The sequence below is a fragment of the Panthera leo genome, chromosome A2 (genome assembly GCF_018350215.1).
Source record: "Panthera leo isolate Ple1 chromosome A2, P.leo_Ple1_pat1.1, whole genome shotgun sequence".
Taxonomy (NCBI): Eukaryota; Metazoa; Chordata; class Mammalia; order Carnivora; family Felidae; genus Panthera; species Panthera leo.
Window position 1 is genome coordinate 12,032,209 of NC_056680.1, and position 27,424 is coordinate 12,059,632.

Sequence of the window (27,424 nt, forward strand, 5' to 3'; positions counted from 1 at the left end):
GCGCCTACTCTGTGCTCTTTCCTTCTTTTAAATTGGGAACATCTCCCCACCCTGGTTCGGGTTTGTTGTGGTTTTTAAATTGCTTTTGGGGGTGGTGGTTCAGAATCCAGCCCACTAGGATTTCAAGCTGAGGTTTCTGACAAGCAAAGAGGTGATCGGGGAGATGAAAAGTGTCGTTCACATCAAAACTGCTGGGGCCTGGTCTTGCTCCGTTGCTGAAACCGTTGTTATTTAGAAATCATGACTGCGTTAATATGAAACCAGGGCACATCAACTGCTCTTGATTTCAGAGGGGAAAAAAAAAAAAAAGAAACAAAACGGTTTTTTCTCGGTTGTCTGTTTTTGTGCTTGGGTGCAGAGGCTGAATTATTGGACCCGACACGTGCAAACTCGGTGGCGACTCTGGCTTGGCCTGACACCGTGCCGGCGACCAGAGGCTTTCTGCAAAGAAACGCACACCGTGACTGCCCTCGGTCCAAACTTCCTACTCTGCACCCCCATTTATTTTTAGCAGCTGCACTTTTCAAACATTCTGGGTGTAGTTCCTGCTTTTACATAACCACTTCTGCTAACGCCTTAATCGTTTTTCCGATTTTCTGAGGTGTAGTTTATCTCGAACGTGACAAAGTCATTCTAAGCTGCCTCCGTGCCCCTGAGCCAACTCACTGCCCGTTTTCTGCCTTTTCCACGACTCTAGGTGCCACAAGGAAGGAAAGATGCTGACTAGAACACGGTGCAGAGGAGGCAACGGCAATCATTTTTTAGAAAGGGCTGGAAAAGAAACTAACCAGGGTGACTCCCGACACATGCCATTTGGGAGGCGTGGGGTCACCACTCCTAGAGGGCCGCGCGGGGGCGCCGCCTGACCCCTTGGCGGAGGGAAGGTGGTGAGCGAGGACGCACCAAGCGACGACCCCCCGGGGGCTGGGAGCTGCGGGCATGTTGCCCACGGTGACTCTCCAACCTTCAGAGGAGTCCTCATTAACAGAGGAGTGCAAGATTGAAGAAAAGGCAAAGTAGGGCTTATTTCAAACCGCAACAGTTTCAACAGCTACCCAAGCGGTGCACCGAAACCGCACACAGGACTGCCTTCGGCAAAAACAATACGAGCCTGATGGTTTACCACAGTGTGTGCTGTTAAAAAAAAAAAAAAAAAAAAAACAACCAGTGGCCGGCTCCACCCTGGTAGAAATTTCTTTAATTCTATTTAACTTTTCAAGGCCGTGTGTGCCCCCCCCTTGCCCCCCGAACCCTGGGCACCCGGGATCGGGGAAGCGGCCGGGCCCCGGGCAGGCGCCCCTGAGTCTCTGACATCAGGACTGCCCCCTTGTCACACCTTTCCCAACGTGCTTTTCAGGAAACCGCTGCCCGGGAAGGGTCCGCAAGAGCCCGGCCCGCCAATGGGAAAAATGACGGGCTACAAACAGAAAACCGGGAACGCTCAAAACTCTCGATGGGAGGTAGATTCCCTTATTTGAAAGTCTTTACTTAGGAGGAGAGGAAGAGGTTTTGGGTGATTGAGGGTCTCGATGAACCTGAAGGGTAAAAATATCAAAAATGCACCGAAGTGTGAGTGCATTTTTCATCCCAACTGGACATTTGCTGGCCTCTATTTGTAAGATTCAAGGCCGCAGCTGGAAAATGCAACTACGTTTCTGGAGCTGAGAGACAAATACAAAAACAAGAAAACACAACAACAACAAAAAAAAAAAAAAAAAAAAAAGAAAGAAAGAAAGAAAGAAAAGAAAAGAAAGAAAAAAACAAAGGTTTGTGGTCAGGACAGCTGCCCCACCTTAGCTATTACCCTACACAACACAGGACGTTCACACAACTGCCATTTATGCCAACACGGGACACGTCCACACGGCTGCCCCTCACCCTATACAACAGGGGACCCTCGGGCGACTGCCCCTCACCCTCCACGGCACGGGCACCCACCCAATTGCCACGCTTCTGACTGTCACATCACAAGGGAGGACTGTGGCTGGGGAGGGGGCACTCTTAGCTTCTCCCTTCCCGCCCCTCCCCCCCGCCCCACCCTCAGCAAAACAGCTTCACCGGGGGCAGTGGGGAGAAAGAGAGAAAAAAAGCAGCCCGTGCAGAGCACAAGGCTTCAAATTCATAATCCCTCGGGAACCTTTGACTGAAAGAGACTGCTTTTCAACCAACACACTTCAGCCTTTTCCTCCGGCCCCCACCTATCTGGAGGGACCTGGGGGAGGCGAGGGAGGGAAGAAACCCATTTCTCCAACCGCGGCGCTCGGGACCAACTAACGGCTTGCAAGCGAGGAGCCCTGCAGATGCCAGCCGTGCTCGCTCTCACTGATGCACATGTGAGAGAAGGCAAACCCGGCAGATCAAAGCCGTGCCAAGTAGCACAGCCCCGGCAGATAAAATCTGAGGTCCCCACCATCACAGCGTTGAGATTTTCCACTAAAAATATTTACTGAATTTTAAGAAAAATCTGCCTAATGCATTGAGGGGAACAGGATGAGGTTTGGTACTGAATTGTTGAGAAAAGCTGAACAAATATTTACTATTATCCACCAGGCATCTCCACAACTGATATGTTTTTCAGCCTCTACGGTGTCTGGGGTGGTCAAAGGTCATGGAATTGAGCTGGGTGACGAGCCCCGTGGATGTGGGGTCAACCCGCCATCAGAAGAGAGAGGAGAAAAGGGGGAAGGAAAGTGGCCACACTCTTTGGATCCTCAAGACACACGTATCACTGAGAGAGAGGATTTTCAAGAAGTTTCAACAAAAGGCTCCCGACAGGGGCTACTTTAGTTCTGTGCCAAAACAGGGAGAGGAGTTCGCGACTTACAAGTCAATTTACCAATCTGTCAAATTACAGATCAGTCTTTACAACAAAAACAATACGGACTGCAGGTCTCATAGTTCTGCTTTTGCAAAAATCACATTTGTTCTTTGAATTTCGCCTTCGACACACTCTGCTGGAACAGCCCCGTGCGCCGACCTGCGCCAACCTCTCCCAGGGGCTCAGGGCGCCCTGGCAGGGGATGGGGAGACGCTCGTGGCTACGCAGCAGCCAGACAGGGGGGAGCCCTGGGTCTGTGCCACAGGGCCGAGGTGGCCCAGATCTCTGTTCGTCCCTACAGAGGAGCTCCAAAGCTGCCAAATCGCTACCTCGGCACGGGCAGAAAGGCGTCGTGCCCACATTTAACAAAATCACAAGTGTCATAGGCGGGTCTGAAAGACGGTTAGAAAGCGTGCGTGCACTGGAGGTGCACAGCCCCCAGGAGCTCCCTCCTACTGTGGGGGCAGCTTGGAAGGAGTGAGTCCAGTCTTAGCAGAACAGGGGACCCCCCCACTCTTGCTGTCTGTGTGGCCAGACTCCCCCCTGCCCCACACGCACATGCTGTTTCTCAGCTGACAAAGGCAAAGGCAAAGGAATGACTCGGTACTTTGAATCGAGAAATGAGGGGATGTGGGACCGTGGAGAAGCAGGGGCCACACCGGGCACACCTTCCTAGGCTCCTTCACGTCGCTCTAAGTGGAACCAAGGGGTTGGGGGAAGCCTGGCAGCAGCCACATGAAGCCCTCAAGATGGCTGGGAAGGGGGCGGGGGACCAGGGACGGGGCAGTGGCTCCTATCCATTCACACCCACGGTCGGTGGCAGGACGGGCAGGGGGTCCAGGCTCCCTAAGCCCACACCCCACCCTGAGGCCCCACAGCCCCCCAGGAACTCGGATTCCTCTGCTCCGGGACCCCACGCCACTGAGCTACAGATGACAACTGTGTCACTCAACTCCCACTCAATCTTTCCTCCGGGGTGCAGGAGGGTGGGCGTGTGCTAAGATAGGCAAATGCTTCTATTTTCAAACTCAGCCGACTTTGCAGAGCAGAAATGCACCCCAGAGAACACTCCATCTCCAGGCATTTCTCAAGGACGAGGCTGAGAGGAAAAGGGCGTTTCTCTGTCTGCGGGGAGCAGGGTCTGCTGGCGAGCGCGTGCTGCCAGGGCGTCACCCCCAGCCCTGACACAGATGCTCGTCCCCTCCCCGCCCCCCCCCCCCCCCCCCAGCTGGCGGGGACGGCGAGCGGGAAAGGAGGGCTCCACCAGCAGGCTGGGCGCCCGCGGCTCCGCTGCAGCACCCCGACCCAGGCTGGCCGGCAAGTGCCAGAATTTTCCAGGCTTCTTGAGATGGCGGCGAACCGCTCTTGTCCCATTCTAGAACTTCGCTTGTACCCACCGAATTATCTCTTTGAAATCATCGTGGGAACGGAATTAAAGTAGTTAGGTTCAAGGTTGAGGTGCTAACCGCACGGCTCAACTGGAGAAGCCATTTTAAAAGTGGATCTCGAGCGACAAACAAGAGGTCCGGGACCCACACGGGCGAAGGACGGCCACCCCGGTTTCAGCCTCAGCCTGGCCTGTCAGAGCAGGTGGAGAGCCGAGCGTGCACACGGGCTGGTGCCGTGGAGGAACTCGGGGCTTCCTCCACGACTGAGTCCCGCGGGCGGCTCACCCGGGACGGGCAGGGTGACCGCCCAGTGAGCGGGCTGGCCTGTGGGTGGGCGGCAGCCAGAACCGGCCAAAGAAGCAAGAAGCCGCAGTCACCCTGCGTGGCGTCCACACACAGCTGTGGGAGGGGACTCCCGTTCCAGGGGGGACAGGACTGCTTTTTTGTTTTGTTTTGTTTTGTTTTTTAATCATTTGACTCAAACAGGACTCAGATTAAATGCGATTTCATTTTCCCTGTGTCGGTTGGCGAATTGAGGGCAGGTGGGAGGGGACCAAAAAAGGCAACCTGGGCATGTGCATGGCTTTACTGTGGAGGTGAAAAGGTCATTAGCAGTAATAAAAGGCTAATTAAATTGCGGAGAGGTTAAAGGTGACTTGGGGGCGCCGCAGGGGCCGGGCAGGGCGCAGGGCTGCACTTGCAGGAAGTGGGGAGGGTGGGGCCGAGGGCAGGATCCCGCTATCTGTCGCTGGGGTGCGGAGGCCCAATCACTGACACCCACACAGCCATTTCCTGCCCTTGAAAAAAAATCTGTTTCTCCCTTTGCAAATCAACAACTTTTACCTAGAAACTCTTCAGCGGTGAGTTCTGACTGATCTCGGTCTCTGATCCGTTGCAGAAAATACACCATTGTTTACCTGGGGGAGGTGTGCGAGCACCAGCTTTAACTGACAGGTTTCAGAGGCTGCGAGCGGGGTCTGTTTTGCATCTGCCTGGAAGAAACCAATTCTCTCTACCAAGAACAGGCACCTGCTGCTTACTGAATACCTTGACAGACCTTTCTAGAAAAGAGCTCTGAGCACAGAGAACTCAGTGTGGACCCTGGAGCTCCAGGTGTCCCAGAGGGTGATTCTCAGTGGTCCGGAGGGCACGCTTTCTGGCTCGGGTCAAGACAGAACTGCATCTTTAGCAGTGAAAGCCGATGGCCAGCCGTGGGCTGCTCCAGTCACATGTACATGACATCAGAACTCTTTCACAGGGAACCTCGGTGAGGCTCCCAGGTGGCCGGTCCCCCACCGTGATCGCAACAGGCTGATACTTAAATACGCGAGTTTACTACACGTCAAACCTCAGTGGAGCTTTTCAAAACAAACAAAAACAACTCCCACAGAAGGGGAATGCTGCAAGATACGGCACGCGAGCGACGGTACCCAAAAGACCATGCGTGACTCAGACCCAAACGTGCACCCCGTCCCGCACAAGCGACAAGAGCTGAGCTTCGCCAGAGAGGACCCTGGAGCCCTCTTTGAAGTTCAGCTACCCATGCTCTGACTCTTTCAACTGCAGAGGTTTCTGCCAAACTGCAATCTCGTGGGGGAAAGGGTCCCTTGGTAACTCCCGGCGTGCACATGGCTGCCTCAGGCCCAGCTTCTGTCTGCCTCTGGGAAAGGAGCCTGTGGAAGAGGACCTGTGTCCTGGTCCCGGGACCCTGGGGAGGGGATGGGGACACACATCACACACATCACAGCGAGGGTCATCACCGTGCAGGGCACTCTCTCCACACGGCCCCTGCTCGGCCAGAGTCGGTCCCATGTTCAGTCAGGGAAACCGAGGCTTGGTGAGGAGCAGGCGCTCGCCCAGAGCCCCTCAAGGAGATGGCAGAGCCAGATCGTGACCCTGGGCCCTTGCGCCAATGTCCAGAAACACGGACTGAGCCTGACCTACCATCCTGGGTTCTAGTGGCCTCACATATCAGAGCCACCTCCAGGTGCAGAGACCTGGCAGAGTTCTAGACCCTACTACGGACGAGCCGTGCCTTCAGGTTGGTTTCTGTGAGTGCAGGCATGAAGCCGTGAGTTTTGGTTTGTGGAAAAAACCGTTCTCGCCAGGCAGTCTGGACCGTCCACTTGGGATCTCCATGGAGCAGGGCTCCCTCACGAGGACCACAGGGCCCCCAGCAGCCGGGAACCCACTTCACCTTGCCCCCAAGGTGGGGCCACAGTGGGGCCTTCCGCAAGCTGGGAAGGCCCTTGAGTGTGACCATGTGGTGTTACCAGGTGGCAGTGGCCACCTCAGATGCCGGCCGGGTGGCCTTTCCACACGGCAAAAGGCCCGGTCAGTGAGAAGAGCGGAGAAGCACATTCTGTTCCCTCACTTTCAAAAGGTTGGCCTTCGTTTTCTTAAAAAACAAAAACAAAAACAGAAAAACAACAAAATTTGGACATCTCCCTGGCTGCTGCCTGTTGTAAGCAGCCAAGAAAACACGAGTCGTGCCCTCTGTCCTCATAACAAACACTTTGAGCAGGACTGGCTCCAGACTCGTCCACTGACCTGTCCTGCTAATAACCAGCTAACCCCCCGACTGCTCCGGGGCTTACGCGGTCTCGCTCTGTGCAGTGTGGACGTGGAGGGGTGGTGTCAGGGTGCACATCCCCCCCCCCCCGCCCCAGATGCAATCGTTAAAGTGTCGACTGCTGGGTTCAGATGTCATGCGTGGGGTGCACCTACACGGCCGGCAATTTCCGTGTTGTTAGAGGTTAGTACGAAATCGCAGCTGAGCCACCGCTGGAGGCGCTCAAACGACAACGCTCACACGGCGTGTACCTACCACCCAGCAGTGTGTACAGCACGGAGTTTTTCTGATCAGCCACTGCTTCTAGGTAAGAGAATCAGACGAGAGACATTTAGACCTCAACGCAGGTACGTCGCGGCCGTTACAGATCAAACACTGAGCACGCATCGCCAATCTCCAGAGCACTCTGAACCTCATTCCAACTGTCGACAGGGATGGAGAGGCCCACGGGGGGCAGGTCGCTGGGTCCAGGGCTGGCCCTGCTGCCACTTTGCTGGGTGACAGTGGGTGGCCCACGTGACCTCTCTCACTTCCCTTTCCTCTTCTGAGAAACGACCATCATGGTGCCCGTCCTCCCTTGGAGGTCTTGCTAGGTAAGCTGGCTAGGGAACAGACCCACAAGTGCTCCCTGAGGGTCTATGGACATGAACAGGATATTTGGGGCACCAGCACCTCACCGGCCACGGCAGAGCAAGGGTGCGGTGGCCCAAAGCCAAGAGCAAAGCAGCCTGAGACTCCCCAGAATACAGGCCCAAACCTCTCCCAAATGCGGATGGCTTCTCTGCTTTCTAAGTCCGCGGTGCGCTACGAGCAGAAGCCCAAACGGGGCGCGGAGGCTTTGCAGAGGGTGACACGAGGGGGAAGGGGACAGTGAAGAGCAAGTTTAAACGCAGATCCGGCACTGGTTCAAGTAAGGGGAGGAGGCGGAAATAAGAGTTTCCAAGAAACCCTGAGCGTGAAGTTCTGGAGCATCTCCTTGAGGCCCAACACCTCCTGCACTGTCCCGTGTACGAGCCCGTGTGTGCGTGAGAACGTGCCGTGTGCAATGCACATGCAGGTGCCTGGGAGCACTGTGTGAGAACACATACAGGCGAGGGTGCACGGGAATGTGTGCGTGTGTGCACACGCGTCTGCACATGTGAGCGGCACGTGAGCATGTGAGCACGCACGGAGGCACATAAGCGTGAACCCATGCGTGGGCGGGGGGTATGCAGGCGTGTGCACGCATGCTGTGGCTCCCTTCTTTCAGGTGGGGCACGGAGGCCTGATGACTTTCCATCAGGAGACTGTCAGGGTCCCCGTAGAGCCGCCCTGCAGGCGGGGCTCCCGTCCTCCTGAAAGCAAGCCGTAGCTCGCTCAGGTGATATGACAGGGCAGGCGGCCTCTTAAAAACAACTTCCCCTCCATTCACCTCTGCTAGGAGGAAGACTTTGACGGGTGGACCTTGTGTGGGATGACTGGAGGGCCTGGGACCAATGACCAGGTGTAACTAGAGAGTTCCACGGGCCGCCGAGTGGAGCCCCAGGCGGACTGAAGGGCAGAAGCTAGCTCAGGCAGGACCAAGTTTCGAGGGAGCGTGTGGGTCTCCTATGGCCACCCACTCAGGACAGCGTCGCGGAGACTGCCTGAAGCCAGGGCAGCAAGAAAACAGGAAGCAGGGGTGGAGGAAGGGGCTAGGAAACTGCAGTGAATCCCTCTGCCACTAGAAACAACAGCTTTCTCCTTTCGAGTCCGGCAACCTGGCCTGTCAGCCTGTGGCCATCGTATGAGACAGAGTCCCCACACAAGCTCTGAGTCCTCGGCCTCCTCAGGGGGACACCTGGGCCCTCTCCTGAGAGTGGGGCCCCAGGGGCAGGACCGAGAGAGAGATCAGCAGCACCAGCCACAGCCAGGACGGGCCAGGTCTACAGGAAGCCCCCTGCTTAGAGCTTTTCGGGAGCGACACCAGGCGGGAGCCAAGCAGAAAGGAGCCCGGAGCCACCTGCCTCCTCTTGCATCAAGCACGGCCAAAATGACCCCCACCCCAAACCCCACGCCGAGTCCTTGACCAGCAGGGAGGCACTGGATCGAGGGGGAGGTCTCAGCCAACTTGGAAAACATCTCGGGTGGGGGGGGAAGCCAGAGGGGCCACCAGATCTTGACCACACACGCCACCACAAGGGCTGAGCCCTGGGCCTTCTGGAGACCACCCTGGAGGCCCACACTGAGCCTGGAGCCCAGGGGCCCCCAGGACAGGGTGAGGGTGGGTGGGGTGGGAGGCGTGCTCCAGGCACACACCGTGCACGGACCCAGGCCTAAGCGGTAGGGAGACCCTCTTGCGCCAAGTGTGGGGCCCCCGACATCTGCTCCACTCTGGTCTGGTGAACAGAGAAGCCCCTGGTCCCCCTACCGCCGCCGGCCTGCGACGGGGGGCGGGCGCTGCGAGAGAAGAAAGCGTACTGACCGCTGGGCGGTTTAGGCCGCGGAGGAGCAGGTTTCTTCGGAGGCAGAGCGGGAGTGTCCTGTTTACTTTTAAAGGGGTCATCTGGGAATCCTGCCCCTCCAAAGGAGGAGGTGAAAGGACCAGAAGTTGGGGGCTGTAAGAGAGGACACGAAAGAGAGGCAAAAATAATCGTTAAAACGGAGGCAACGGATGTCCATTCAGCCAACGCTCACGTACTGAGAGCCTCGGCGAGGCCCCCAACCCTCCGGGGCTCTGCGGCACGGCCCCACGGGGACCCGGGTCTCTCCCAAGACCCCTGCTTTCCTCCACCCTCAACAGCCAGGGTCCTCTGGCCTGTGAGGGGCAAGCCAGCGAACAGAGAGCAGGCGATAGCCGCCCTGTGCCTTGATGGGCTGATGTCACAAAAGGGGTGTGGCCTGCCACACGCACCATCCTACCCACACAGGGACACTGAGTCTTTCCTGACCCCAGGGTCCCCTGGGCCTCCTGCTCATGCTTCAGAGATGGGCCCCGCCCAAGCCCTCGCAGTAGCTGCAGTCCCTTCCGTGTGCCGCCTCTGGGCTGAGCACCGGGTCAGAACGGCAGCAGCGGAGCACCCCCTCGCCCCCAGGTGGCCCGAGGGTCCTGCTGCCCCGCCCACTCCGGCCGGCACCGGCTCAGCTGCCTCTGCCGGGCTCCTCTCACCCCCCACCCCACCCCCCACCTCAAATGCAACTCAGAGCCGCCCTCCCGGTGAGACAGATGCACGGGTGGGCAGGGGGGTAGAGGGGACAGCTAGGTGCGCAGCAGTCTGCAGCCCCAGTGCCCACAGGTGGCCTCCACAGCGCTCTTCAAGGTACAGGGGGACTTCGGCAGCGCCCCCCCACTGCCCGATTCTTCCGCCTCATCCCTGCGGCCGCCCCCATCCCCTCGACAACTCCCCGGTCTCTGGAACTCCTTGCGCCCCGCTGCACACGGGGTCTCCAGCTGGGATAAGCTCTACCTCATCCACCCCGATCCCCTCTTGTTCTCAGAGACTGACCGAGCCTCACCGCCGCCCCCAGAGCCCTTTCTGCCAACTGTGCCTGCCTGATATCCTGGTGGGACTCCACAGGACACACGTCACCATGTGCAGACACGGGCCCCCGCCCAGGTGGTGGGGCAGCCCTGTGGCGGGCCGTGAATCGTCTCCGTGGGCAGCTCGTGCACAGAGTGCCAGTACGGTGCCGGGCCACGACAAACCCCCAGCGGCAGACGGACGAGCTGCAGATGGGCCAGCGCAGGTTTCGGGTGACAGGGCCTGAGTCCTCCCTCCTCTGGGATCCAGTCATGGCACACAGCTCCCCCTCCCCTGGGATCTGAGCACAGGGACAATGACGTGCAACCCCCGCCCCAGGCACAGTCATAGACACCAGGCTCAGTGGGGAAGAGGTGGCCAGCCCACAACGAGAGGGACATCCTGCTGGGCAATCCTGGTCCCCTCTACCAGCCCTCCGAGACCTCTAGGGTGGGAGATGTTGGCTCCTTGCTGATCTTCTCGTCTTCCCAACAACCGCTTCCACTTTACACACAGGGAAACTGAGGCACAGAGAGGCGATGCAGCCTACAGCCACAGAGCACCTCAGTGTCAGGGAGGTCAGGGAGTTAGGAAGCCACGTCATCTGCCTCCGGGGCCAGGGCCCTCCACTGCCGGCGGCCTACCCCCTGTGATAGGTCTGGGGCCTTGAACCAGGCCGAGCTCTGTCCTCGGGCCCAGAGAGACACAGGTGGATGCAGCCAAGAGGCAGAACAGGTCGCAGGGTCAGTGGGACAGCAAAAGCCCTGAGGAAGACGGGGGTCAAATGAAGAAGACTCAGTCCCCTGCCAAGACCATGCCAGCCCCCCAGGAAGCTCAGAGCAAGAGGGGCAGACGGGGCTGGCAGGACTGTGGTAGGGCAAGGAGGTTCTTCCCTCCGCGGCCACTGCCCCCCCCCGTTCTGGGCTCGGTGGACACCTGTCCTTTTAGGAACAGAAGGCAGGGAGTCCTGCAGCTCAAGTTTCTGGAACGTCTGCACTACAGAGTGCAGTGGTCAGGAGGAGGCTGGGAGGCCCTGCCTGGGCTGGAGGCCCGGCCCTGCCACAGCCAACTGCTCGGTGCCTCAGCTTCCTCATCCGTGAAATGGCCATAATGACAGGCCCTCGCTCTAGGGCTGCAGCAAAAATGCAACGAAGTCATGTGTAAACAGCTCCAACAGGCACCCCAAAAACACTGGCCCAAGATGGCAAAATGATCATGCCAAGGGTGTGGCCATGGTCAAATTCTTTTAGATGCCCATAGGAACCTGCGGATGCCCAATCAGCTACTGATGTTTTATTCCTGCCGTTTCCCATTAACCATAGACCCTGCCCCTGGAGGGCGACAGCGTGAGAGTTGAGGCAAAGTGTCAAGGTCTATTTAGAGTCTGTAGTCTGGGAATGGGGGTAAGGGGTCGGGGGGCAAAGTTGCTGGGAGAGCATGTGGGTTCTGCTCCTGCCCCCGCCATTCACCAAACACAGGCTCATGCGATTTCTGCACAACCTGAGACAGGCAGGCGGGAATCAAAACCAATTTCTTAGCAGGGAGGTGGCATGACCAGCCCAAAGGCCCCCCACGTGGACCCCAGTCTTCGTCCCAACTGTTGGGAATGCACCAGCTCTGGAGTGGCAGCTGGAGACCCCGCTGTGCGTCGGGTACACGGGGTCCCTGTCCATCCAGCCCGCGAGCTGCAGCCTGGACCACGAGCCATAAGGATGGTCCCAGCTGGTGGAGGGCACTTGCAGGCCAGGATGTCCCTCTGTCCCCTCTGTGCTCAAACCCACTAAGCTGGTGAGCTCCCTCCAGTGGGACAGGGCTCCACCCATAAAGGCCCACTCCCACCACGTCCGTGAGCCACAGCACTTCTCACACCACACAGCCCTCGAGCAACATTTCCGAATCCCAATTTTCACAACTCCAGGTTTCCCAAGAACCCTCCTCTGGGACCCGACCCGTTCCTCCTCAGGCTGCAGCTTCAGGGAAAGTCGCTATTTTTAGAAGGGTTTCAGTAAAGCCGGCAGGGGCTCTCCGGGCTGGCACAGCGTGAAGCGTGCTCAGAAAGAAAAAAAAAAAGAAAACGAAGAGAAAAGCCACTATAAAAAGCACCTCTGAGAGGAACATGTTTGGGTTCACGGTTTAAAGAGTTGGTTTAAAGCAAGCTACTCTCACCTTTTAAGAAACGGCCCTAAATAGAAATGCATAGCTTTAAAAACCACTGGAAAAACGACTGGAAAGGGCCTGACGACCAGCCAAGGACTGCACGGATGGCTTTTTTTCATGGGGGGAGGGAGTGAAATAATTATGTTCAGGTCTTGTTCTTACTCTCAGATGCTCAGAATTTGTTCTTAAAGCAAGGGGATGGATTAACACGGGTCTAAAAACATCTCTGCGGGTCGGGGGGTGGGAGGACCTCCCCTGCCAGCAGCAAGCCCGAAGATTCTCCCGAAGGAATGTGCTGGAACCAGCTCTCTGGCGGTCACCTTCCCTCCGCACCGCCTCGCAGAGGAGGACACCTCGACTTAGGGTGGAGTCAAGAAAGGGCTCCGTGTGCATCGCCTTGCCACCCCACTCAGAGGGGGAAAAGCTGGCAATGTAAAAAACACACACAAAAAAACAAAACCAAGAAGCCAAAAAAAAAAAAAAAAAAAAAAAAAAAAGCCTTCTCGCCACTTTACTTTCATTTCCTTCAGCATTTTATTTATACACACGATGTTTTTCTTGAAAAACAGAAAGAGAACCAAAGGGGAAAACAGAGTCCTACGAGGTTAGGGCTCGGTGTGCAGCTGGACGAGTGGCAGGACACCGGGAGGTGACGGGAGCGTGGAAACAAAACAAAGGAGCACTGGAGACAAATTTTCCACGGCCCCGTCCAGCTCCGTCCAGCCAGTGCCTCCAACAGGAAGGGGCCACCAGCTCTGGAGTCACAAGTGCACGTGTGTGTGCGGCCTGATCGAGGGACACGAGGACAAGGAGAGGGAAGCCCAGGGCCCGTCCAGACTGGCCGCCCGGCACAGCCCCCGCCAGCCCATGCAGCCTCTATGAGGACACCTCTCAAAAGGGCACCTCTTGTGCCCTTGTCCTTGTCTCAGCTCTGGCCACTGGCGGCTCACTCCCTCTGTCTTTGGGGCCAGCCTCCCAAAGGGAGTGGGCTCGCTCAGACAGCTGGAGAATGCAAGGCAGGCCCCTTCGTTTGGGGACTGCTGCCACCGTGTGGCACAAGTTTTCTGCTTTCAAGAGGTGATTTTCCTGCCTATGAAGCAGGGACGAGAAAGCGAAGGACGCACAGCTCCACTCCAGGAGCAGGGAGGGCCGTGTGTAACAGCCGCCAAGTGACAGGCAAATGTCCAAGCAAATCTCCTGTCCTGGGGCCTACTGGCCAATCCCAGACAGCATCCTGACCGTCCGAGTCCCAGCGTTCCCACACGAGGCATGGAGGCTTGCTCCCCGCAGGCACTGCAGTGAGAGAGGCAGCTACACCAGCACCTCCGAGCTCCCTCCTGTGACAGCCGATGGCTAAGCAGACACCCTCTCTCTGGCCAGAAACTGGGTTTGCTACCTTGACGATGTACGCTCAATGTGCTTCTCTGAAAACCCGAACGGAGTCTCGAAGGTTCCGCAGAAGCCGTGTGCCACAATCACACATTGGCTCACCACAAGTGCTCAGTGCCCAGACGAGTGTGTGTCCCTCAGGCTGAATGCACCTGGAGCCAGCAGGCCCCCCGGGAGCTGGCTCGGCGGGGACGGGCGGGGGAGGGGGGCGGCTGCCCAGTAGGGGTGGGCAGCGTGCAGGAAGCAAGTGACTCCTCGCTGCGGATGCTCGGCTCCCACGTGCTCCGAGATGCCCTCCCCAGCTCCCTCTCCACCATCTGGCTTGTGAGCCTTCCCCACTAGGAGGTAAGACCAGGGATGGGGACGGGCCCTCGCATGTGGCCACCGCTCGCCCCCCCGCACACCACGGCGATGGCACCTGGGCTGGAGCAGGTGGATACGGAAGACTGCAGGAATGAGCGAAGAGGCATGGCTCTGGGGCCGCGGGCTGTGAGGCCCTCAGCTGCCTGCAGGGACTATCAGCAAGCAGCAGAGCACAAGTGGGTCCTCGGGATGGGGCCCTGAGGCCCACATGCGGCACACCTAATGCCGCTTTCCCAAATTCTTATCAGAGAAGTACGTACTCATACTGAAAACCAAGGGACGCTAAAGATTATAACGAAGATCTGCAGACCCTCGGACCATTGCCTTTCCCACTCACCATGGCCGACGTTTTTGACCTCTTAGCGGTTTCTTCTGAGATTTACCTCTATAATCATGGGCATCTACTGTTATTTCTTGATCTGTCCATTTTGGACATGATTTACTGACCTTTTGCTACATTAAAGATTTAGCATTCTCAGGGCAACGCTCAGTTGGTGGGTGGCTCAGTGGGTTAAGCACCCGACTCTTGATTTCAGCTCAGGTCACGATCTCATGGTTCATGAGATGGACCCCCACACTGGGCTCTGCACTAAGCATGGAGTCTGCTTGGGATTCTCTCTCTCTCTCTCTCTCTCTCTCTCTCTCTCTCTCTCTCTCCTCTCTCTCTCTCCCCCTCTCTCCCTGCCCCTCCTCCGCTCATGTTTGTGCATTCTCTCTCAAAATAAATAAATAAATGATAGAGCTTCCTAGCCACAACTCCCAGCCTCTCGCACAACAGGACCCCGACACCACCAGGCTATATTCGCCTGACCGTGGCACGCAGCTACTGCCCAGCCTGACAAGTGCAGGAGCGTCGTCTGTCTTGAACCTGTGTATTTGTTCACAAAACCCAGCCCTCACTTTCCAAACCCTTCTCGGGTCCTCACAGGCAGCTCCCACTTACATAACCGGCCCACATTCTCCGGATCCCTCCCGCCTGCCAGCCTGTAGCCCACAGTTCCAGTCTCAGCTGCACGCACACCAGGCCTGGCACCCGTGACCCTCCTGAGTCCCCTGTGCCTAATGCCTTCTCTTCTTTGGGTCTGTGCAGCCACAACTTTATTGCCTAAGATCTGGCAGCTAACAGACACCAGTAGGACTGGGGGGAGCCTGCGACACGTAGGCCTCGTGGAGGGATTCAGGGCTCTGGCAGTTTCACTCGGAGGAAGGGAAATGGAGCCAATCACAACCACAGGCATTTTCTAGACCCTGCCTGCCGGCTCACGGCCTCACACGAGGATGCGTTTCAGAGTCTGACAGGTGCCGAGGAAATACATACGTGGTATTAATAATTATGCCTGGCTGCTCACGACAAGACCACGACAAGAGGCACAAAGACACTGGCAGAGGCACACGTGCTCCGTGGGTGGGGCTTTACCTTGGACATCTGGCTGAAGTCAGCAAAGCCCTCAGCACTATTGAAGGACCCACTTCCAAAGGGGTCTAAGGTTCCAAAGGGACCTGCAAAGTGGCACCAACAGACGCAGAGTTACAGGGCGCTCAGGAAACACACCTCCTGGGGTCAGGGTCAGGTGCTGCCTCTCCGTATTCCAGGGCCCCCAGCGCGGGACATCTGAGGAGGTGGCCAGGGCCGTGCACCTGGACGCAGGCCCTCAGCAAGGCCTCCCTGGCCCCACCTGTGCTGGCTCATGGTTGGTCTAGCTCGGCCGGAAGTCTCTTGCTGTGACGGCCGCCTAGGGGACAGCCACAGGGACTCTGCCCCATCTGTACTTCTAGCCAGCACTGCTCACGGTCAGCAGACGAGTGACAGGTGCGGAAGCACAGCCCGGGTCAGGGAGGGGGGTGCAGTTCTGTAGTGACCCACCACCAGCGCCATGTATGTGGGGAGCCTGTCCGTGCAGTTTGCCAAGCTTTCTCCTTTGGGGGGGCAATTTGCCTGGTAACCCCCACAGCCGCCTATGGTAATGAACTCTATCACCATCAAGCACGAGCTGCTAGGCAAGGCAGTAGGACCAAGCAGGGACTGTTCCCCAGAGCCAGGGGGAGTCCACAAATGCTCCCCTCCCTCAATGCAGAAGCCAGTACCCTCAGCCAAACTTTGGATTCTTTTAGGAAAAAGATCCGAAGGTACAAACCAGAGACCCGTAAGGAGCAATGAGCAGAGAGCAACCGGTAACAGTGGTGTCATTACTGACTTCCTCCCTACTGCCCACCTCCCTTTCTACAAAGATGAGCAGTGGCGGGGGCGGGGGGAGGTATAGCTGGCTTTGGCTGAAGTGCTTCCGGCGAGGATCTGGGCGCCCCTGGCTAATGACATAAACTCTGAGGACACACAGCTTTGGAAATAAAACCATCACCGGGTGGGCTCCCTCCACTGGCAGCGGGGAGGGTCAGAAGGAAAATAAGCCATCGGTCTCACCTGATCCTTTTGAGGAGACACTGGAGGATGAAAAAGGTTCACTGGATTCAAAGGGGTCGAGCTGAGTGAAAGGAGAGAGGAAGAGTGAAAAGCAGTTCACTCATTTACCCAGCCATTCGTTCAACCACACACTGTCCTGACATCTGGTGCTGGCCACGAGGAGGATAAAACGATTTGTAGTAAACCCTGCTGGAGTAAAATCCCCACAGGCCAAACCCTCCTGCAGATAACGCCTCTAAACTCTGGACAAAATACAAAACACAGGTAAATACAAGCAACCACCCGAAAGCTCAGGAAGTGAACCAAAGCAGGAAGACTCTGGACGAGAATTCAAAGTGGGCAGGAACGAACAGAACCAGGTTGAATCTTCTGTCTGGACAGCTGTAATCTGAGGGCTTTGCAAAGCTAAGACCCCAACAGAAAACTCGCCGTCTGGACTCTGGAGGAACAGAGCAGTATCCAGTCACCACGAAAGAGCACTCATGAGACACAGGATACGTTTCTAAAGAACCAGAAAAATGTGGCCAGTTCTCAAGGGAAAAGACAATCAATAGAACCAATCCCAAGACGCCCCAGACGCTAGAATTCTTACATGAGGACGACTTTAAAGCAGTAACAACTGTGCTCAGTGAAGTAAAGGAAAATACTCTTAAGAGGAACGGGTAGATCTTAGCAGAAAAACAGCAACCACACAAAGAAACAAATGGAAATTCTAAAACTGAAAAATGTACACTGTCTAGAATAAAACTTCACTAGGTCAGCTACACAACAGATAGAGAAAAAAGTAAGTGAGACAGAAGACAGATCTGAAGAAATTATCCAATCTACAAGAAAAAAAGAGAGAAAGAAGAATGAGAAAACAGAGCCTCAGGGACTTGTGACATCAGCAAAAGCTCTAACATATAAGTAACTGTAATCTCACAAAGATAGACGAGAACAGGGGAGACAAAGAAAATGTTTAAGTAACAGCCAAAAACTTGCAAAGTCCAGTAAAAGATATTTAGAGATTTATGAACCTCAGCAAACCCCAAACAACATAAATACAAAGAAAACCACATACATATGCTTCACAAACTACTGAAAGGCAGAGAGAGACAGAGAGACAGAGAGGGAGAGAGACAGAGAGGGAGAGACAGAGAGACAGAGAGACAGAGAGGGAGAAAGCAGCCAGAGAAGAACAGGATGGTACATTCGAGAGAACAAGTGCCTGAGACTGACGGCTTCTCCTCAAGGACAAGGAAGGCCAGAAAGCAGTGGAACAATATCCTCAAAGTGCTGAAAGGGGCAAAAACTACTAGGTCAGGCAGCGATACCCTTCAAGAATGACAACAAAGCAGACCTGTATCAGAAGAGGTGCCAGACCAAGTTCTTCAGGCTTAAGGAAAAGGATAATGGGAGGAAACGTCAGATCCGGAAGAAGGAATAAAGAGCAAATGGCAAATATATGGGCAAAAATAAACAGACCACTTTTTTCCTCTTTAAAATTTCTTTTACATACATACAGTGGATTAAGGCAAAACTTAAACGACTGTCTTCCAGGGTTTATGACGTATTTAGACATATTATATTCGTAGGACACCTGTAACATAAGAGGAGACACTGCTGGCTAGGGAGGAGGTGGATAAAGGGATCTATCCTTTGGACAGGATCGTTATCCCCCCAAGAAAATCTGGCTGCAAGTTTTCTACATTTTACATAAAGTGATGTAACGTTCACTCCAAGGAGCCTATGAAAAGTTAAGGGTGTATATGGTAATCCCTAAAGCAACCTCTAAAAAATAATAGAAATAGATATAGGTAAAATAGGCCAAAAGATACTAGAAAATGGAATTCTAGAAAATATTCAAATAGTCTAAAAGAAGGCAGAGGGGTGTCTGGGTGGTTCAGTCGGTTGAGCGTCTGACTCTTGATTTCAGCTCAGGTCATGGTCCCAGGGTCGTGGGATCGAGCCCCACATCAGGCTCTGCACTGAGCATGCAGCCTGCTTAAGAGTCTCTTTCTCCCTCTGCCCTTCTCCCTTAGTGCGTTCTCTCTCTCTAAAATAAATAAATAAATTAAATAAATAAATAAATAAATAAATAAATAAAAGAAGGCAGAAAGGGAACAGAGTGACAAAACAAAGGGGATAAAGAACAAGCAAATAATAAAATAGACTCAAATCTAACCACAACAATAACTGAATTAAATGTTAATGTCTAAATACTCCATTTCGAAGGCAGAGATTTCCAGACTGGATTGACCAGGAGCCCCAACTACATGCTCGCTCTAAAAGACCCTTCGTATATAGAAACCCATTTACTGAAAGTAAATGGATGAAAAAAGGTATAGCGTACAAAGAGTAAGCATAATGAGGATGAGGCAACTATTTTAATAGGTAGAACAGATCTCAAGACAAAGGTGTCACCAGAGGAAGAAAGAAAGCTTTTATAATGATAAAAGGGTCACTGCATCACGGTGATACAACCAGCAGAAATGTGTAGGCACCAGACAGAGCTTCAAAATACATGAAGCAAAACTTGACTGAATTAACGGGGCTATAGACAATTCCACAATCACAGATTTTTAACATTCCTCTCTCAGCAATTGGGAAAGCTATAAAACAAACAAACAAACAAACAAACAAAAAACAGTAAAGACACAAATGATCTGAACAGTACTATCAACCACACTGATGTAATTCGCATTTATAGAACCCGACAACCATAGATAAACATTCTTCTCAATTATACAGTGTGGACACCAATGCAAACCGTAAAATAAATATAAATAAATTTAAAAGGACCGCAAAAAATACAAAACATGTTCCCTAGGAGCATATTTAATTAGAAATCAATATTATAAGACACGTAAAAGAAAAAAAAAAACCAAGTATCTGGAAACAAAACAGTATTTTAAATAATACATGGTTCAACAGAGATATCGCGAGGGAAACTAGAACATACCACAAACAAAAGGCAGTAAAGATAGAACGTATCAAAATGTGTGGAATGTGGCTAAGCAGTGCTCAGGGCAAAATGTGTAGTTTGAAAACATTTATGTTAGAAAAAACGGTCTAAGATCAGTGACCTGAGGTTTAATCTTCAGATGTTAGAAATGGAAGAGCAAAGTACTTACCCAAAAGAGGAGGAAGGAAATAATAAAAAGCAGAAATCAGTGAAATAGAAACAAACAGGAGAGGAAATTAACATAACCAAAAGCTGGTTGATGGACAAGCTCAACAAAATTGATCCACAGAGAGTGAGAACACACATCACACACAGCTTAATACCAAGAATGAAAGGGGGTCCCCGCGACAGGTCTCACAGACGGAAACGTTACAAACCAATCCTGGCCTTCAAGAAACTCTGGGTCTAGAGGGACAGACAGGGCACGTGTAGGGCTTTGGAAGAGATACAGCCCAGAACATGAAAGAGGCTATAAGCCGCCCTCCCCTAGACATGAGAATTCTCTGTTCAATCAGAGTCACTGTTTTGCTTTTCAAATCCTAGCTGACAGCCATTTAATGCAGTGTGTTGGGCCTAACACTGCAAAACACACGGTCCGCCAGATGCTGGGGGTGGAGAGGGGCACGTGAGTGCCTCACACACTAAGTGCTGCCACGAAGATGGCAGGGTGGTCATGTGGAACGTGTGATGCTTTGTTTTGTTTCATTTTTGTTGGGAGACGGGGTCGCAGTGGGGGCAGGCGACAGAACAGAGAAGCCAGCCAGTGGGCCTGAGCTGAAGTGACAGGGGCACAGGAAGGAACAGAGAAAAGAGAGCTATTCGAGGCCCAACCCATCCTGACGCGGGCTCAGTGCACCTCTGAACGTGACCCCTGATTCATGGGACAAGCCTCACAGGGACTAGTCACCTCACCTTCCAGGAGTAGGACATGCCCGCGGCCCAGCTCCCGGAGAACCGTGTGGCGCTCATGGCCTACGTGCACACGCGTCAGGCTTCGCGAGCTCAGTCCGCACGTTGGGAGCCCCGGACTCGGCCCGGGGGTGGGCGGGGGATAAGGAAGGGCCACTTTCGTGTGCGCCAAGGGCACACACGGGCAGCACCTAGGCCTCCCAGGTGACACTCACCTTTGAGGGTAAGGAAGGGTTTTTCGTGAACGGGTCTGAGGTAAATGGGTCATTCTTTGTCTGTTTCTTAAAGAAGTCGTCAGGTGCAGAGCCACGGAACGGGTCGCTTTCTTTGAAAGGATCCCCTCCAAATGGATCTAGAAGGTGTTTTGGAAAGTGAAGAAAAACATGCCCCATGAATAAACAACACTGCGCTTAGTGAAAGAACCCAAACATAAAAGAGTGCGTAGCTGACTGAATGCCCTTTATATGAGATTCTAGAAAAGGTAAAAACCATAATGACAGAAAGCAGATCAGTGATTGCTAGGGACCCGGGGATGGGGGGGGTAGGAGGCAGAAGAGAACCTTCTGGGACGATGGAAATGTTCTCACCTAACTCAAAACTCATTTATCAAAACTCATCTAATTATACACTTAAAATTGGTGAATTTTGCTGTGTATAAATTACACCTCCCGACAAAGCTGACTTTAATAATGAAAACACAGGTAAATCCAGAGATAGACAGCAGATTGGTGGTTGCCTGGGGCTGGGGGAGGAGGGCGTGACTGCTCATGGGGATAAGGTTTCCTTTTAGGGGACGGAAACGTTCTAGAACTACACACAGGTGGTGGTTGTACATTAAGAATGTACCGAATGCCACTGAATTGTCACTTTAAAAATGTTGACTTTTGTGTTCTACGAATTTCACCTTAGCAAAAAAAAAGAAAAAGAAAGTAGTAGATAAATAAGGGTGAGGACCAGCCCATGAAAAACCAAAAAGCCTCTCCCACAAAGGCTTTTACCTGCTGAAGTGGTCTGTTGTTCTGCGAAGGGGTCATTCTGGAACGGGTCACCTAGATTGGAGGAGAGAGGAATGTTTAGCTCTACCGTAGAAATGACCCTGGCATATCCAAGGAGGAGCAGCGACTGGCCGAGGCGGCTGTTCCCAGCTGGGGGGTTCAGGACGAAATGAGGCACCACCGGCTGCTCGACACGGGGCTGCAGCGGGGGGGAAATGTGGAACGAGCCAGAATTCACCGCTTGCTCTCTCTCCGCCATGCTACACTCTTGTACCTCACTGTCCCTCTCACCTCCCCCAGCCAGGACAACACAGGGCCCGACCCACGGCCAGCCCCAGTGTGAGGACGAGCTCCACACATCTGAGCTTCCAGAGCCGCCCGGTGTCGCTTGGGTCCTGTGGTGCTTCGATTCCACACGTGATGCCGGAAAGGCGCTCCCCTCTGCCCTCTCCACGCCTCGCCCTCTCCGTACATTTGCTCAGGGACGTACAGATAGCCTTCCTGGAAATGCTACCTTGCTCTGAAGGACCACAGTGAGGAACATGTATCTCTAGAAGCCTTCTTAGTTATTCTGGACTCATGTGGGGCTCTGGGCAAATGTGTCACGTCGAGACCTTAGATTTATGTGGGGACTTGTTGCTCACTGGGGAGTCTCACGATCACGACTACCTCTGGTTATCTTATCCATCCCACCAGGGCAGCGAGGGAGAACTTACCACCCCGACAGGAGGATGGGAACCAAAGCGAGCAGAGGTCGAGGGCGGAGCCAGCTGCCCGTGAACATGGGCACCTCGCTGCAAGCTGGGAGCTCAGCTCTTCCCTCCCAACTCTAACACCTCAGCTCCGCAGTGGACCAGGCCGAGGTGCAACGCTCTGGTGACCCACGGGGCTCAAAGAACTCCCTTCCCCCTCCATTCCAGAAGGTGCTACTGGCCAACCACTCTGGTCATTGGACAACTCTAACAGGCACAAAGTAAACAGCCCTTCAATGACTAAGTGGGCACCGAGAGAGATACCTTTGAAGGGATCAGCTCCTTTAAATGGGTCGGATTTGAAGGGGTCTTCGGTCTGGAAAGGATCCGGATGCAATTCTTGGGCATTGTTGCTAAATAACAAGGCTTTATTTTTGAAAGGATCGTCCTGTAATTTTGTGAAGAGACAGGACAGGAACTTTATTATTCCAAATTTAAAGCAAAGTACAGAATTCCATACCCAACCTGCATGTTTCTCCTTCAAGCAGTGGGACCCTACGGAGAATGACTAAAAAAATCATTGAAGTGGGGCACCTGGGTGGCTCAGTCGGTTCAGCGTCCGACTTCTGGCTCAGATCATGATCTCATCGTTTGTGAGCTCGAGCCCCACATTGGGCTCTCTACTCAGCACAGAGACCTCTTCGGATCCTCTGTCCCCTTCTCTCTCTGCCCCTCCCCATACTCACTCTCAAAAATGAATAAACATTTTGAGAAAATCGTTGAAGAAATATGGACATCATTTCATAACGTGTCAGCACTAGTTCATTCAGTGACAAATGTACAGGATAAGGTGCTAATGACAGGGGAAGCGGAGTGTGGGGCATGTGGGAACTTTCTGTACCACCTGTTATGTTTTTCTGTAAATCCACCACTCTTGCGAACTAAAAGTTTATTTAAACATTGAGTGGAAGGCAGTCATGTAAACCACCACCAATGGATGGACAGATACACTGAATGCAGTAGGTAAATACACAGGAGTATTGTTTAGCCTTGAGGACGTGATGCTCAGTGAAACAAGCCAGTCACGACAAGACAAGTTCTGTGTGATCTCACTTTAGAAGAGGTCCCCAGAGGAGTCAGGTTTGCAGAGACAGAAAGTAAAACAGTGGGCTCCAGGGACTGGGGAGTCAGTGGTTAATGAGCAGAAAAACGTCCTGGGGCCTAGTTGCACATGAATATACTCAGGCATGGTTAAGATGAACGATTTTATGTTCTGTGCGTTTTATCACAATTAGAAATCAAAAATAAGATATTACAAAGTCAGAAGAAAGTGGTATCTTTGGAAGTGTCCAAAGGAAAACGTAACAAGCCAGTCAAGAACCACAGCCTGGGCCTCATTCAAAAGTGTGGCCTCCCTCAACCATCTTTTCCTCATAGAACGTATAGCTAAGTGGGCATGTTTGAAAATGCTGTCCCCACACCAAGAAACACGCTGGCTATTTGCATCTTGGGAGGAAATGAGCTGCTTATGCAGTTGGAACTACTAGAGCATATATAACACTTTGCATTTTGTTTTAAAGTGCTTATTTCTAGAAACAAACAAGCACGTTTAAGCCGGAAGAAAAGACGATTTGCTTTTGAAGAGCACTTTTTTATAGTGGAAAATGGCCCCGATGTGTGTGTGTTGAGGGGTGAGGGGGTACAACCTACACGGGAACAAGGCCCACTCCGTTTAGAAACAGTGAGTGTATTTTGGTTAATGAAGACACACCCTCAGTGAAAACACGAAGGTTTCACTGTGATATGAAAAAGCACAACATCCTCACTGAACCCGGCAGGTGTGTCGGCACCCGTGGGGCTGGCAAACATCCATTATTCCAACCGACCAAAGCCAAATGATTAAAGAGCTGGGGCTTCCGTAAAAATACAGACAACGGTCACAGGGCCATGACGTCAAAGGTGCCAGAGGAAGATTCCAGACAAGGCCCCCAGCACTCTGTGCTGCTTGACTTCGGAAAGCGGGATGGCTCCCGGAGGCCCTGGGCCAACGGGAAGCCACAGGCTCCTGAAGGACGACAAACACCCTGTCCTCTGATGAACACGGGATGATTTTTCTTACCTGGGGAAGATTACCTGGAGCCTCCAACCACAGGTCTCCCTCCCCAAGGCGGGAAGACCAAGCGGGTTCTTAGGCAAGGAAGTACCACAAATACCGCGGAAGCGGGCGGCTCCGTAAGGACGTCACAGTGCAAACATGCGAGCTGCAGTCGCCCGACAGACGTCCGACAGGCCTCTCACACACAGATAAGTAGGATGGGGTGTCCTGATCTAAAGAAGCCGGGCAGCCAAGACGGAAAATCACCCTCTCACGCTGCACCCTGGGGGAAGGAATGGATCTCACCCCAGAAGAAGAGAGATGATGTCCTGGATACAGCAGCACATTAAGAATGACAGCTTGGTCTCAGAACGAAAGCTTCTATTTAGTTAGAAATTAGCACTGATTTACAAGTTGGGTGTTTTTTTGGTTTTTTTTTTCGATGTTTTCAATCATCACTTGGAAGCCTGCCAACTAACAGTGGACGATGGCAGAGAAGAGGCTGTGACTCTAGACGCTTTGGCTGTGAGCCCCCCGAACTGAAAGCCAGGTCTGTGATCTCTTTCTCAGGTGCAATTATTTGCCTAAAGTAGCAATCGCTCCCTCCCCTTCCAAGGAGAAGCCTAAAAAGACCCCAGCAGGATTCACACACGTGAGGTAACCACCGGTGGTTCTGAGTCCATTTCATGGATTCAGAGCAGAAAATTAGGCTTCCCCTGGTACAGAGATGCCATAAACTCCACCAGCCACTGACCACCTATCAATGAGAACTGAGCCACCTGCCACTTGGGAGACACGGGTGTGGCAGACGAGCACTGGGGTAAATGACAGGTCCCTTAGCAGAGATAAAATACCTTGAACGTGGAGTTCAGTAACTAGTCCTGAGTTCTGCACTTCTTAAGAAACCAATGTGACAACTCTGAAAGGAGTTTCTGTGACTCTCCTTCCCTTTAGCTAGGGGTTGGGCAGTGGTGTGCTGGTGAACCAGCTCTCTGGGGGGGGAAAAAAAAGGCCCTGATTGGCAGCTTCGTCCTGTCAATTCCCATGGTGCAAATACTCCCCCTGTGGCTGAATTCAAGTCACCAAAAGTTAAACAATCAGGTTACAAAATTCCTATTTAATAATCAGCTCTGGAAAGTCAATAAAAATGGTTCCAGCACACCAGTGGGGCTGGATGAGATGACAAACCAATCTTTCATGATAAGGTCTTGGCGAGGCTGAAATCGGGGATGATTTATTGCCTTTTCCTACTAGACAGGTTGGTTGAGCGCTGCCTTCAAGAGCCAGAGGCCAGTATCATCGTCGGATGAGAGACAAGAAATATATCTGGCTTTAAGAAGCCTCAGTCTTTGGGACAAAGTAACACGGTATGAGCTGAAAACTAAAGTTAGTGACTTCAGTAGACCTGCCCAGCCGTAGAAACTTCTGGATGCCCCTCTTTGGTTACAGTATTCTCAGGGAACTAAACCCCTCACTGTCACCCACCTCAAAGAGAACTAATTGCTCTCTGAAGCAGTCTCGAAACATTCAAGAGTAAACAAAAAGCCCTCTTCGAAGTGTTTATTAAGAAAAGGAAACAAACCGAAAAATGCTTTAAAAACTGTATTTGTACAACAAGATAAATATAGTTTTTCAGACACCGGTTGCAAGTTGCTATGTAACATATCTGACATCGACATTCCAGAATGAATTGCCTATCATGTAAACTTTGCCCCGCTCACAAGATGAACAGAAATGAGGAAAAGATGAAAAATCTGTGGGGGGCGGGGGGAGGGAAAATCACTGGCCACTTGCAAACTGCCAACTTTTTATCCAGGAAACCAATCTTATTCGAACCTGCAAAAGGGTTTAAGCTGTTCCACAAACCAAGATGAAGGAGGGCAAGCGGAAAGCTGTGCGAGGGGGCCAGTGACAGACGGGAAAAGTAAAGTCAGGGTCATGAAGCTGAAATGCACACACTGAGCGGCCAGCCAGCCAAGCGGGCAATTCTGTCTCTCCCAGCGAACGAAGAGTGGACAGTCGTAGTCTGAACTCGGACAATCAAGCTGACGGTGGGCTCAAGAGCAGATACGGAATTCACCCGTTTACAATTCCGTGAGGAAAAGGAATCTGTGAGCGGCAGAGGGAGGCAGTGAGGGCCCAAGACAGGAGACAGATGAGGACACCAACAGCATCTTCTAAGCGATTCGGGGAAGGAGGTATAAGCTTCCCCATATATTCTTAGGACTGACTACTTGGCTACTGAGGAAAGAAACAGGTCAAGAAATGAACGTGAAGAGCCAAGACTCAAGTTGAGAAAGACAGAGAGACAGAGAGACAGAGAGACAGAGAGAGAAGCTGTGTGACTACAGGAAGAAGAAGGAATCCACGAAGCCCAGGGCCAGGAGCAAGACAATTCAGAGGAGTGGCCCCGGACGAGGGGGCAGCAACACGGGGTGAGAGGTCAAAAGGCTTTGGGAGCAGAGCACAGTGAAACCACCGAGACCAAGAGCATCCCATCGGCTCTGTCAGGAGCACAAAGATGTTGTCATCGGCCAGGCTAAAGCGGAAATGGCACACACTGGGGCTCAGCCACAAGGGCGGGCGCTGGCAGGAAAAAGGGGACGTGATGATATGGGGAAAAAGGGACACCGGCTGGACGTCAGCAGCCCGAGTCCACAGCACCCTGGGACTTGATCAAGGCCCCCGGGGTCATAAGAGCCCAGGATTTCAGCACACCCCAAAGTGCAGGAGAGGGGCCAGTTCACAGGGCAAACAGCAGTGCCTCAAAGGGCTGTCATTTGTCTTGATCTTCACAAATACATTTAGTTTTCAAGGTGCTCCTTGTGGGAACACGGACACACACACACATTTCTCCCATGCCCCGCCCTCCGCCCCCAACTAGTAGGATGTAGGGTTTCACATGTGTGAGCCTGATCCACTTTTGGTTAAGTTTGGGAAAGCCCTCTGAATTTGGGTGGCTGGCTCACCAAAGACAAATATCTTTAAAAACTGGTCTTACAAAGGATTCAGGCCTATCCTTGGCTTCGTCCTGGAAGCAAGGATCACGCACAGCCACGTACCCCGGGCCGCGGGGCCTGTGTGGACACGCAAAGCGGCGGCGAAAACAAGAAACACCCTGCATTTGGACAAAATCAAGGCTGGCGAGTGCCGGATCCAGCAGGCAGGGCGTTCTCTGATCCCAACGTGGGACCTAATCCCAGG

The 27,424-nt window shown here is 53.2% G+C and overlaps 1 protein-coding gene across 8 annotated transcripts in view; it reads right to left on the minus strand.

The window, feature by feature from the left end:
• Positions 1 to 27,424, minus strand: part of EPS15L1 (epidermal growth factor receptor pathway substrate 15 like 1) — a 96,807-nt gene that overhangs the window by 10,864 nt on the left and 58,519 nt on the right. For 4 of the 8 annotated variants that reach the window (XM_042928787.1, XM_042928791.1, XM_042928790.1 and 1 more), the window contains exons 17-23: positions 22,450 to 22,573; positions 21,437 to 21,487; positions 20,654 to 20,790; positions 16,586 to 16,646; positions 15,584 to 15,666; positions 9,222 to 9,354; positions 7,034 to 7,081 (exon numbers count right to left, since the gene is read on the minus strand). In XM_042928787.1, the coding sequence (XP_042784721.1) occupies positions 7,034 to 7,081; positions 9,222 to 9,354; positions 15,584 to 15,666; positions 16,586 to 16,646; positions 20,654 to 20,790; positions 21,437 to 21,487; positions 22,450 to 22,573 (637 nt within the window). The remainder of the gene's footprint in view (positions 1 to 7,033; positions 7,082 to 9,221; positions 9,355 to 15,583; positions 15,667 to 16,585; positions 16,647 to 20,653; positions 20,791 to 21,436; positions 21,488 to 22,449; positions 22,574 to 27,424) is intronic. The other 4 variants (XM_042928788.1, XM_042928793.1, XM_042928792.1 and 1 more) reach the window with 2 other exon arrangements.